Genomic DNA, 13,313 nt, shown 5'->3' with positions numbered 1-13,313 from the left:
CGTTTCTCGGAAAAAGTAGGAGTGTTATCCCGGCATCCTGGCCAAATTTCCCATTGGCCATTACAATCACGGCCTGCTAATAATCCCCATCTCTGAACTGGCTTCATCACTCTGCTCTCCTCCCCACTGAGAGCTGGTGTGTGGTGAGTGTTCTGACGCACTATGGCTGCTGTCGCATAATCCAGGTGGGGCTGCACACTGGTGGTGGTGGAGGGGAGTCCTCATTATCTGTAAAGTGCTTTGAGTGGAGTGTCCAGAGAAGTGCTGTATTATTATTATTATTATTATTATTTAAATACCGTCTTATGTGTGGTGCAGTGGCTCTGTGGCTCAGGATCTGCGCCTGTGGTTGGAAGGTTGTTGGTTTGAATCCCGCGGCCGGCAGAGGAATCCTAGTCCTTTGGGCCCCTGAGCAAGGCCCTTAACCCCAACCGCTCCAGGGGTGCTGTACAATGGCTGACCCTGCGCTCTGACCCCCAGCTTCTCCCTGTCTGTGTGTCTCATGGAGAGCAGGCTGGGGTATGTGAAAAGAAGAATTCCCAATACAAGAAATTGTAGATGGCCATTAAAGTGATCTTATGTGTGAAAATATTCATTTGGCTGGACTTATTTTAATATATCACTTTCATGTGGTAGGTAAAATCCTTCTGTGCATCCATAGAAGTCAGGTTGGGCTTCATTAGATTTCTTACCCCAGTTTGGAATAGGTTGTCTTCCTCTGACTGAATGACCCTTGCTGAGCTCTTTTGGGCTGTGTACCATACTCCTAAGAATTCTTCGGGATTCTCTGTGAATGGAGCACACCTTGAGAGGTTAAAGCACTGCCTTTAGAAGCAGCCACCACCTGAGGGATTTCTGACTGTACAGCATACAGAGTGGCAGGGGTGTTAGTGGCTTAAACCGCTATGGCAACTTAAAAAAAAAAAAACAACAGTGAAAATCAATTTCAAATAATGCATTGCATCATGGAAGTACCTTCGTTTATGTTTGAAAGCTTCAATTTTTCACAAAAAACATGAAAGAACGCAGTGCATTACTGCTTATAATTAGCTCTGAAGTTTGATTTAGCATAAAGCTTTACAAGCTCTCAAGTTCCTCCGAATACTCTAAAACCGGTGTAGGCAACCTTGATCTTTCATGAGTGCTGGGCTCCTGGAAAAATGAATGACTTCAAGGGCTGGGTTGGAATGAAAACCAGAAACGGACATAGTGCTCCAGGAGTGGGGTTGCCTACCCTTGGTCCAGTGTAGCTCTGAGGTTGGAAAGAAAACCAGAAACGGACATGGTGCTCCAGGAGTGGGGTTGCCTACCCTTGGTCCAGTGCAGCTCTGAGGCAAATATAGACGTTCAGAAGGTGTGGAACATGGTTGTACAGCCTATGAAATTGTCCAGCTCTACTGGTGATTCTTGAAACCTGCTTCTTCCCAAGCCAGTGGAAACCTGGTGTGGGATATCGACCTGAATGACAGGTGTCTTCTGTCTTTAGGCCTTTCTATGGATACCATGCGAAGGAGAGGCAGTTCATGAAGATCTATTTGTACAATCCCCTGATGGTCAAAAAGTAAGCTATTTATTTTTGTAACCTTTGAAGTTTAATTGTATCAAATGCTGGTGATGCTAGAGTTCTTAAAAATACACTTTTTTTTTTAATCGGGTGTGTTCAACCACATCCATATCTTGTCCCTGGTTTTATGGCTTGTGTGCTGAGGGACACTTGAAGGTATGAAAGCAAGACAGAACCTCTCTGTTGCAGATTCTGAAAGTGCTCCTGGAAGAAACGCTGAGTATCAGTGCCTGTTACTGAGATTCAGTAGTTGGGTTGGAGAAAAGCATCATGGGGATACGTTTCAGAAACCGTGAACTCTTCTCAGAACTAAATTGAATATAAATGCTTGAACAAAGATCTAAAATATTCAATGAAACTAGTTTAATTGTGCGAGATTGATTTTGTTGTGCCAGGATCGATTCTGCATTTTACCTGTCAGCTCAGATGCATCGTGCCCCCTGTTCTGTCTTTAAAACAAAAAATGAGCACAACTGCACTCAACTCAATGTGCACGACAGGACAGAGCAGAAAAGAAAGTTATGAGGAAAGGCCCCTGTAATTTTCTGTCGGCTGTAACTTGCATTCTCTGCTATTATGTATAATTCATCTTGTATTCATTCATATTCATGCAGCTCTACTGTGATCATACTTCCTTTCCTGCCTATTTAGAGAGAAAAGGCAGTTTTACAGGTGCTTGAAAATAACTTGCACCACTGCGGACCGTTCAGCGCCAGTGCCTTTACGCCCCCTCTCTGCGCTCGCGGTTGTGTTCCAGGGTCTGTGAGCTGCTGCAAGGCGGAGCCGTCATGAACAAGACCTACCAGCCCCACGAAGCTCACATCCCCTACCTGCTGCAGCTCTTCATCGACTACAACCTGTACGGCATGAACCTCATCAACCTGGGAGCTGTCAAGTTCAGGAAGAGCCGCAGGAAAGGTGCGACTGGCATGTGGCTCTGCGACTCCTTTTCCCACCGCCGTTCCTCCAGGACAACCCAGGAACATAAATCCAGCCTTGGTCCGTATTTGAACAGGGGCTGCTGGAAGTGTATGTTTAGCTTAGTGAATGTTGAAGGGAACAGAAGTGCGAGAATTCTCGTCTTTCTGCGACATTTTCGTCTTTATTAAAGTGCGGCAGGTTCACATTGAAATGGTAGTGTTTGGAGAGAGATACAAGGGCACTTCAGTGTGTTAATGGAGCTCTCCTTCACTGGCGTGCTGCCATTCCTTGCGCTTTTGATAGAAGTGTTGGTTATTGTGACATATTTTGTGTTGAGGGAGATAAACCGGGCATTTTAACTACCAAAATATCAATTTAAGCGACTGTTCGGCACGAAACGGGTTGTTTTTTTTGTTCGCTATGAAACAAGCTCCCCCTCCACTTCCCTTGTTCAATTGCGAATGTGGAAAATCGCAGCTGTGAAGATTATAAAAATGGTGCTGCATTTGTTCCGGAGAAGAGTCTATAAAATGTAGCACAGAAGGGTCAGTTCTTCCAAAGTACTGCTGTTATTCAGAAACGTTTATTTGATTAAAACACATTGTCATCTGGAAGTTAGAGTACTAGCAGTCGATCGCCATTTCAGACTGAGCTTAACGGAGACTTTGTACTTGCCTGAGCCTTGTTCAGAGTTGTGTTTTTGTTGGCCTTGTGCGTGCTGTGACTTTAAGAGCTCGGTGTCGCCTCTCTGTCTGCGTGAGTAAACGCCGCATCTTTTAAGGTTCCTGTTAGTTTGGGCTCGATAGCCACATCCGCCCGGCACGACAGTGATCGATTCTTCCTGCCGTTGCCGCTCTTCCGAGTCTGCGAGGAGAGGCCAGGTTTCCTCCGAGCGCTGGCGGAGCTCGGCCCTGCACAGCTGCTGCAGCGGGGCCCCTTGTCGAGACCGGTCCGCGCAGAGCCGGCGAGTCGCTGGGATACAGCATGTCGCAAGAGAGGCGGAGGAGAAGCCAGGAAGCTTCTAAAAGCTGAGCTGCTCTAACAGCAGGAGAAGATCTTATCTCAGAATCTGACACAGGGCTGTCTGCTTTTTTCTTTTCCTTTTTTTTTTTACACCAGTTCACAGATTTAAAGTAGACCTACATCTAGTGCAACTAGTGCATTTGTTCACTATTGTTATGGAGTATCTGTGTGGGAACAATCCATTTATAGGAAGCACATTTCCTTCAGCCTGCGCTGTTCTAAAAATGTGAGCACATTCGGCACAGTATCTAGTTTAAGGTCTTATTATGCTTAACTAAAAAGTGCATTTTTTGTTATTGCCAATGTTACAGAGCCTCATTTCTGCATGGTTTAATCAATAATCTGATTTTCCAAGATGATGAATGTAGAAGTGTACCCTTTTTTATATGCGAACTTCTTTTGGAATCAGTTCTTGTGAAAATAATTAAGCTGGTGTAAATGCAGGGGAACTTTCACCAGTGTTAGTGTTTGCCCCTGCAGGGTTAACTCTTTTAAGTAAATCAATCCTGGGTGTCTTGGATTGGTAGCTCTAGCCAAATGACCAAACTCAAATATGTGCTCTGCGGATCCGTACAGAACCCCTCTTGGTTTCACGAGGGTCTGAGGAGTTGACGACCAGCGTGTCGGCCACACCAGAGGCTTTCTAACACAGTGGAAAAGCTGTAGATATGATGTTTGATCTGAATGCTCCTCCTTGCTCAAAAGCAATGTAAAAACTTTAAATTGACAAAATTAGCCACAATTAACTTTTCCTAGTGTATAACTTTTCTGATTCTTTCATTTCTTAAGCTTAATCAGGTTGTACCATATCTTATTTATGGAATTGTGGCCTTATTCTGGAAGTGTGGAATTCTGGAAGATTAATTTATTCTTTTGAGTTGAATATACGCCCAGTTTATCTTCATATTTTGGGTTCTTCGCAGTTCTAGGTTTCAGAGTGGCAGTCGCCTGTAGCTCGGGCCTCTCCCATGTTGCAGGGCAGGCCCAGGACGCGGGATGCTGGGAACGTGCTCTGCCTGGCGACCCGAGTTCACGCGTGGGCCTTCGTTACTGGTGCGCCAGTTACTGACCCTGCAGGCCTGGCACTCCGTCCTGTTCATCCCCAGTCTGGAAGTGGGCAAGGAGGACGGCTGCTTTCCTCCAGGCCTGCCCTGCCAGGACCCCTGCAGTCCTCCACAGCCTCTCAACAGGCCCCTCGCAGGCAGGGAGCAGAGGGTCAGCGCTGTGAGGCAGAGCGTGATGCATTGATCTGCCAGCACGCCAGCCGTGCGCTGCACCTCAATTCCTCCCTCCCACGAGCAGCCAGAAGCCACTTTCCTGCTTCTGCAGCTCAGGTTCAGATAAGGACAGTTGTACCTCACACGCCATCTACCTCGCCCTCTTCCCTTTCGCTGGAGAGAAAAAGAGAGGGAGAGAAAGGCTGAATAATTGCGTTAACTCCGTGCTTTGTGTGTCTGGCAGCCTGCAGTGCCTCCTCATTGGTGGGCTGGGTCAGGGGAGAAGATAATCACTCTTTCAGATCCAGCGCGTTTGGCTGAAACCAGAGAAGGCTCTGGACAGCTTCCAGCAGTGTGGAGTGAACTCGGGGAAGAAACTTTAAAGGAAAAATCACATGCATCTCAACAGCTACTAACTCACTGGCCCAGGGGCCTTGACCACGTCCTCGGTGCTTTACAGGGGAACATATCGACATGAAAACAACGCCCGTCTGTGAAACTGGATGGAAAGGAAAATGAAGAGTTCCAGCTCAAGGCTGGCAGTTCTGGCACGATATATTGTTCCTTTGAAATTGCAAAGCTTCAGAATAGAGGGCTGTTATCATATATTTCTCAATGTGGGTTGAATAAATTCTCATTATATATCACCGGATGTTCATAGTGCTGCTATGCAAATGATTGCAAGGGACATGAAAGGGTCCTGTTAACCAATATAAAAAGATCAGGTCTCAGATTGCTTTATATTCTTCACTGTCATCTTCCTTTATCTTGTCCTGGTTATTTCTGCTTGTTCTCCGCTAACTGTCTCTGTTGCAAAACACAGAAATGTGCAGGAGCCTAAATGGGAAACATTTAGGAATCTTGCTGTTCTCAAGTACATTGCTGAAGCGTTATGCACTTAAACCTGTACAGTATTGTAGTTCCAGGCATTAACTTTTCGATTAAAAATAACTTCAATAATAGCAGTTACCATTTGTATAGAGCTTTCCAGCCCCGAGGACACCAATATGCTTCTCATATAGGACGGAATCCACTTTTTCCATGACCGAAGTGAGGCACTGACCTCACTGATTTTTAGCAACTGCTATGCATCGGCTTTCTCTTGACACAGCATATGAGACGGAGAAGTGAAATTTGTTCTCACCAGTTGAATTAAGGTGAAAATGTCGGGACGTCGGAGGCCCTTCGTGGAATTTAGCCAGGTCACCGAGGTTTAATGCTTTTTACAAATGGGGCTGGGGGATCTTTAATGACAAAGTAGCCAAAAGCTTGCTATCGTCTGAAGGACGCCCCCTCCTACAGGGTGTCCCCATCTCCATGGCGGTTTGGATATTCAGATACACTGGTCGAGCAAGTACAGTACCCATCATCCCAGTCCTGACAAAGCTCAGTCCTGCTTCTCCTCCGAGATCTGAAAAAGATCTGGTACTAATGTGACTTGGCTAGAAGTAAATTCAACTTCAAACTTGAAGCTAAACGTAACGTTTTGAAAGCCACGAGCCTCGTTTTTAACATTAGATGGAAGGTGCATTTTGGTTATTTTCCCAGATGGCTTCTCTTCCCTGGGTAACAACAAAGAAAGGACATGTCCGGCTCAAAGACAGGAGTGTGTGGCGCGACAGAGTGTTGCTCCCTGTCTCTAACAGCTGCCATCTGCTTGCAGAGGAGGAGCGAGGATGCCCTAAGGATGGAGGCACCGGTCCCGGCAGCAGGGCCAACAGCAGTCTGTGGAGGAGTCCTTGCACCTCCAAGGTCCAGCTGTCCAGCCCCTCGCTGGGAGGGACATTCGTGCGCTGGGAGGAGGAGGCCATACCGAGGTGAGAGCAGGCGGAGGACCATGCTTACCCTGCTGCAGAAGGCAGGCTGTCTGATGTGTGTTGTCCATGAAACTCTAGATTGGCATAAGGACTGGTATCAAAATCTTGCGTGACAAAGGAATCACGGGGACATTCTGACCCAGACAGACATGCACGAAGTCACCAGAAACCCAAATCCCGTGTCGTCCCATCGCTGGCAGATTGATAAATATTGGAATTGTTGTGTTTTGCGGTCTGATCAGGACCGTCTGTGTGTCTTGTGTCGTTGGCATTACAGATCTCTTGTTGCTTCAGGTTTAAATTAGCAACAAGTGAATCGGCTAAACCTGAAAAGTAGGAGGAGCATTGTGTAAATGTGTTGTGATTGGCCGATCCTGAACCAGTGGGAGGAGCATTGTGTTGAAATGCAAATCTGCTCCTATCTCATTGTTGTCATATTGGAGGAATTGTTGGGTGAAGAATTTGGAAAAATAATTTGTAGGTGGAAGATTCTCCTTGTGGTGCCTTGCCATAAATCAGTTTAATCAGTTTTTCCTATGTACTGTGACTTGTGATATTACTTATTTATCAACATCACATTTTGCCTCTTTCATATCCTATTATTTTAATGTATTATAAGTAAAAGGACTTTATTAAGAGAATTCTTAAGCAAACGTGGTGTAGGAATCATATTATTCATATAATCTATTCAGTCAATATACCATATACTGACCAGTCTTAATAACTACTTTGTCAGAAGTAACATTCCTTAGTAATATTTTAAAATCCAAAATCAGTTATAGTTCATTGTTTTTATCATAGGTAAGAAAAACCTTGTTACAAGTACTTCTGAAACGTCTAAAAATGCATGTAACAAACCTTTTTGTGTATTTTTTCACAAAAAATAGGAAAATATGTAACTTGCCAAACCAGAAACCGTTTTAAAGCTTGTGTGTTTTTTCCAAATGTTGGACTGAAGTCAGAGTATGCCAGTGCTGAAACCGGAGGAGCTACAAACGGCTGTAGCAAGGCTGTGAGCTAGAGATTTGACATGCACTTGGGGAAATGTTCCGTCTGCCCCCAGCACCACACAACTTTTACTCCACTATACAGTGCCTTGCGAAAGTATTCGGCCCCCTTGAACTTTTCAACCTTTTGCCACATTTCAGGCTTCAAACATAAAGATATAAATTTTTTATTTTATGTGAAGAATCACCAACAAGTGGGACACAATTGTGAAGTGGAACGAAATCTATTGGATTTTTGAAACTTTTTTAACTAATAAAAAAATGAAAAGTGGGGCGTGCAAAATTATTCGGCCCCTTTACTTTCAGTGCAGCAAACTCACTCCAGAAGTTCAGCGAGGATCTCTGAATGATCCAATGTTGTCCTAAATGACTGATGGTGATAAATGATTACACACCTGTGTGTAATCAAGTCTCTGTATAAATGCACCTGCTCTGTGATAGTCTCAAGGTTCTGTTGAAAGCGCAGAGAGCATCATGAAGACCAAGGAACACACCAGGCAGGTCCGTAATACTGTTGTGGAGAAGTTTAAAGCCGGATTTGGATACAAAAAGATTTCCCAAGCTTCAAACATCCCAAGGAGCACTGTGCAAGCGATCATCTTGAAATGGAAGGAGTATCAGACCACTGCAAATCTACCAAGACCTGGCCGTCCCTCTAAACTTTCAGCTCAGACAAGGAGAAGACTGATCAGAGATGCAGCCAAGAGGCCCATGATCACTCTGGATGAACTGCAGAGAACTACAGCTGAGGTGGGAGAGTCTGTCCATAGGACAACAATCAGTCTTACACTGCACAAATCTGGCCTTTATGGAAGAGTGGCAAGAAGAAAGCCATTTCTCAAAGATATCCATAAAAAGTCTCGTCTAAAGTTTGCCACAAGCCACCTGGGAGACACCCCAAACATGTGGAAGAAGGTGCTCTGGTCAGATGAAACCAAAATCGAACTTTTTGGCCACAATGCAAAACGATATGTTTGGCGTAAAAGCAACACAGCTCATCACCCTCAACACACCATCCCCACTGTCAAACATGGTGGTGGCAGCATCATGGTTTGGGCCTGCTTTTCTTCAGCAGGGACAGGGAAGATGGTTAAAATTGAGGGGAAGATGGATGCAGCCAAATACAGGACCATTCTGGATGAAAACCTGTTGGAGTCTGCAAAAGACCTGAAACTGGGACGGAGATTTATCTTCCAACAAGACAATGATCCCAAACATACAGCAAAATCTACAAAGGAATGGTTCACAAATAAACGTATCCAGGTGTTTGAATGGCCAAGTCAAAGTCCAGACCTGAATCCAATCGAGAATCTGTGGAAAGAGCTGAAAACTGCTGTTCACAAACGCTCTCCATCCAACCTCACTGAGCTCGAGCTGTTTTGCAAGGAAGAATGGGCAAGAATTTCAGTCTCTCGATGTGCAAAACTGATAGAGACATACCCCAAGCGACTTGCAGCTGTAATCGCAGCAAAAGGTGGCTCTACAAAGTATTAACGCAAGGGGGCCGAATAATTTTGCACGCCCCACTTTTCATTTTTTTATTAGTTAAAAAAGTTTCAAAAATCCAATAGATTTCGTTCCACTTCACAATTGTGTCCCACTTGTTGGTGATTCTTCACATAAAATAAAAAATGTATATCTTTATGTTTGAAGCCTGAAATGTGGCAAAAGGTTGAAAAGTTCAAGGGGGCCGAATACTTTCGCAAGGCACTGTATGTCCGTAACCCACTGGGAGTTGTCCCCATCTTGGTGGCCCCTGACTCGTGCCATCACCCCTGAGCCCATCGCACCTGGCAGCAGGCACGCAGTGACGGTCAACACTGGCGTCATGAGTCCGAGAAAGCGCGCTTGTACTAACACGAGGCAGCGGTCGATCTGCCCGTCAGTTTTAGAGATGCATCGAAAGCCCCACAAGTGAATACTGGACCCAGTAACATCTGTGGCGTTTCTGATGCGCTTCAGTTAGAGCTGCGGCACATCCTGCTCGTGGGTCCCTGCTTCTTCGTTGTCTGACTAGCACCGGGCCGTGTCCTGCGAGCCGCTGCCAGGGGAGGCTCAGGTCGGTGACGGAAGGGATCCCGGCCGAGCCGGCGGTCTCCTGTGCTGATGGCCGGCGCTCGTTTGTGTTGCAGCTCTCTGGTCCTGGAGGGCGTGGAGAAGCAGAGCACGTGCGAGCTGGAGGTGGACGCGGTGGCTGCCGACGTCCTGAACCGCCTGGAGATCGAGAGTAAGGCGGCGTGCCCCTGTTCCGATCGGCCCCGCGGCAGTCGTGGCCGTCGTCTTGATCGGGAATCACACTGCCACTGCTTTAGATTCTTACCACAAAACAAGAATGCGTAAAGCGATAAAAACGTTTTATTACAAACGTCAAGTCTTTTTTTTATGACCTAAATGGAATGCTTCAGCTCTGTCACCTTAGGCTTGGGAAAATCCTTGAAGAACTTGATTGACTGTTGGCATTTTGTCATGTTTCGGTCGGGAATTGCCTTACCACTTGGCCAGCTGAAAACCAGCCTGCCATTGGCTGCATTGTATTTAGTATTCTGTGCTTCTCAGGTGCTGTTTCACACTTGTCCTGCTCTGGGGTGAGGGGAGAACAAATTCAATATTTTCGGTGGCTAGCTTTCACGGGCAGAGCTGAACTGTTTGGTACCATAAAAGAGTTTGTAACCTTTATTAGAAAATAGTAAATGATGGTCGTTTATAGCAAGCAAATGGTCTTTAATGGTCTCCCCCGTGATATAAAATGAATAATGGTAGAAAACACTCTCACAGTGGCATTCTTGCCATGAAACATCTGTAGAAACTTGGACTTGGAACAGTCCAATGGGTCTGGTCCCCCATTGAGCACAATTGTATAACTGTACACAAGCTGAAGTTGATGCAAGAAGTATAAATATCTCCAGGAACAAATAAAAGGTGTGTCGCACACTGTTTCTGCAGTTCTGTGCAGTTAGTTTGCAAGAAAGAATCAGGGTGTTGAGCAAAACAAGCAAAAGTGATTTTTTTTCAACATAAAGGAAACAGACTTGATCAGAGGAATTCTGTCAGGCAGAGCAAACCACAATAATAACAAAGAGAGGGCAGACGAGCTTCTTCATTACAGACAGTAGATGATGTTGAAAGGAAGCAGTGAAAATGGTACCTCTGTTCATCTCTGTTGAGAAGAAGAGAGCAACATCTTCAGTGTGTTTTTTAATTGGGTGGTTTTATTTCCGAGGAATGCTGTATGTCTAGACGTCGATTATCGTGAACGTATAAATGCACAAACTGTGTAAAAGCTAACGCTGGTTTTGGTGTTGGGGTTTTCCAGCTCAGATCGGGAGGAATCCTGGCTTACAAGCCATCTGGGAGGACGAGAAACAACGACGCAGGGAGAAGAACGAATCCACTCAGATAGAGCCTGCAGATTCCCAAGGTTAGCCAAGGGCCAGCTCCCTCCTTATTTCACTTCATGTGTGTCTGTTGGCACACCTGGCGCGTTATGTATTGCAGACTAAGAAAACCTGGGTGCATCTTTCTTCGTGTTCATGATGTCTGAGATTGCTGCCAACTGTACTAATATGTGCAATTTGCTTTATTTTTGATAAGGAGGGTGTTTTCACTCTCCAGGGTACAGGATGAATAAAATGTGAAACCGGAGGTAACAATTTGAGAGTGAAAAGGCATCTGCTCTCTGCCAGCTCTGGTGTTGTGTTTTGTACATTATGTTAGCGAACATCTGATCGCTGCCACCTCCTGTGTCCTTTTAGAAGTGCAGCCAAGCAGTCACTCAGACTTACAGGCTTGGTTGCTGTACGAAATGACCTAGCAAAAAAAAATCAGGCTGGGCACATTTTATTTCCCTTTTTAAAGCTCTCTTATAACTATCAAATTCGTTGAATTTGTTTTTGCAATTTAGATGAGATCTACTGAATGTTCTTATTCTTTGTAACGAATGGTAAGGGACTGTTACCATCATGTCAGACCAATCCAAAAAATGGATATGAAATGGTTCTTGGAGAATTCGTGGTGCTTTTTGACTCCAATATAAGTGATGCTCTACTATATACCAGAGGTTAAAGGAGTTGTCCATTTTCAGACTTGTTCTGCATTTTCATGTGATATTCATTTCAAATCTACATTGAAGTGTTTTGGTCAACCCTCCTATGCACAGTGTGGCAGTAGAAAGAGTTATACAAGAGCTCTGCTCACACTACTAATCGTTGCAATCTTCAGTCTCATTTCACAATTTTCTTTTTCTTCGTGTGTAAAAATGCACATTTGAATACAGCCCTGAATATTTCATCTTGCAGCATCGAGTCTCAATTGTTTATCTAGTGAGCAGAGAGCCCTGAGCACATCAGTAGTCACACGCTTAATCAAAACAAATATCTCTGGCTTCTCTAGGATTACCAATGAGGAAAATATCTGTCTGTACTATCCTATATGCAGTCTGTCATACATTTTTAATGACATTTATTTCGTGTCTGATGGTGTTCCAGATCGGGGATTTGTTGCAACTGCAGAAAGCGAAAGAATTTTTTTGAAGAGACTGAAGGAGATCTTGAAGCAAAACGATTTCTCTGCGTAAGTACTGCCATATTTAAAAAAAAACAAAACAAAACACTTTAATTTGTAAAGTCTGTGAAGAAGAAAAGCAGAAGCGTCATGACACGGTAGACCTCCAGGATGTCAAGTAAATGAGTCTGTTCTCCAGAATGAAGACAAACCCTTCATTACCGTTATTGCTTTGCAGACTGTCACGTATAGCCCTTCACAACAGCCTCCTCACATGCAGCTGCTTATTGGTCTTTTTCCTCGTTTTTGTTTCCGGTCAAACCAGTACTGATGAAGTGTAGAAAACTGTTGAATTTGTTTTCGCATAATGATGCGTGTCTGATCATCTTTATTGCTTCCAATAGTCTGGGCACAGCAGAACGTTAAAGCTCTGAGCTCATTCCACCTGTATACGGACATTTTCTCTAGACAGCTGTTCCCAGTGGCGTCTTTTTGCGATTTGAACCCTGGAAAATCCTTGGCTGTAGTAACATGCGGGTATCGAAGGAGGCCCATCTTGTCACGTGCCAGTTCCAGCAGCTGTGTTTCACTACACCTTTCACACAATGTTGAAACACTTACGTCTCCCCCGCACTTGACTGGAAAAATACACAAGAATAGCTGATGAGGAATCTTGTAATGCACCATAAGCTAAAAGCATGGTTCTCTGTCTGAACAGATTGTCACAAGAGAGGCGATGTCATTTTGAAGCCTTTTGCCATCTTCACCCTGTACTAAAAAGTTGGCTTCTGTTGGACTGCCGATAATGCTGTACCAGATTCCCTTTGCTTTTGTAGATTTTTATTAGACTTCAGCAGTTTTGGACACTGACCTATTGTCACCTAAGGGCTGTCTGTTAACTTTCATGCGTGAATTATGGTAATTCCCGGCTCTAAGTGCTGGAAAATTAAGCTGTTACAGATTCCCAAACTCAAATTCCAGTTTGTCAGATATTCTGTCCACAGGAGAATACTGCAGGCCTGTATTTAGGCAAGTGCCTAATCTTTGCTTTGTCCAGGATTCTTTCCCCTTCAGCTGTTGACCCAGTTTTGCTTTCTTAAATCTCACATTGCTGTTTCCCTAGAAGATTAATTGGCGTTCCTTTTAGTAAGCAGTTTTTTGTGTGAGTTTAATCCAATATTTTCTGGTTCATTGCTGCAGCATCGCAGTGGAGCCACTGTGACTTGGCGGTGTTTTACTGTCAGTGGCGCTGTGACACTTGCTG

At 44.7% G+C, this 13,313-nt stretch overlaps 1 protein-coding gene across 2 annotated transcripts in view; it reads left to right on the top strand.

Moving 5' to 3' along the window:
* Positions 1–13,313, top strand: part of rev3l (REV3 like, DNA directed polymerase zeta catalytic subunit) — a 97,972-nt gene that overhangs the window by 43,886 nt on the left and 40,773 nt on the right. For both annotated transcript variants that reach the window (XM_069196182.1, XM_069196190.1), the window contains exons 3-8: positions 1,487–1,561; positions 2,322–2,482; positions 6,389–6,542; positions 9,682–9,776; positions 10,863–10,967; positions 12,034–12,118. In XM_069196182.1, the coding sequence (XP_069052283.1) occupies positions 1,487–1,561; positions 2,322–2,482; positions 6,389–6,542; positions 9,682–9,776; positions 10,863–10,967; positions 12,034–12,118 (675 nt within the window). The remainder of the gene's footprint in view (positions 1–1,486; positions 1,562–2,321; positions 2,483–6,388; positions 6,543–9,681; positions 9,777–10,862; positions 10,968–12,033; positions 12,119–13,313) is intronic.

This window comes from Lepisosteus oculatus, chromosome 2 (assembly GCF_040954835.1).
Source record: "Lepisosteus oculatus isolate fLepOcu1 chromosome 2, fLepOcu1.hap2, whole genome shotgun sequence".
NCBI lineage: Eukaryota > Metazoa > Chordata > Actinopteri > Semionotiformes > Lepisosteidae > Lepisosteus > Lepisosteus oculatus.
The sequence above is the reverse complement of the archived record's forward strand: the minus strand, read 5'-3'. Positions and strand labels throughout refer to the sequence as shown.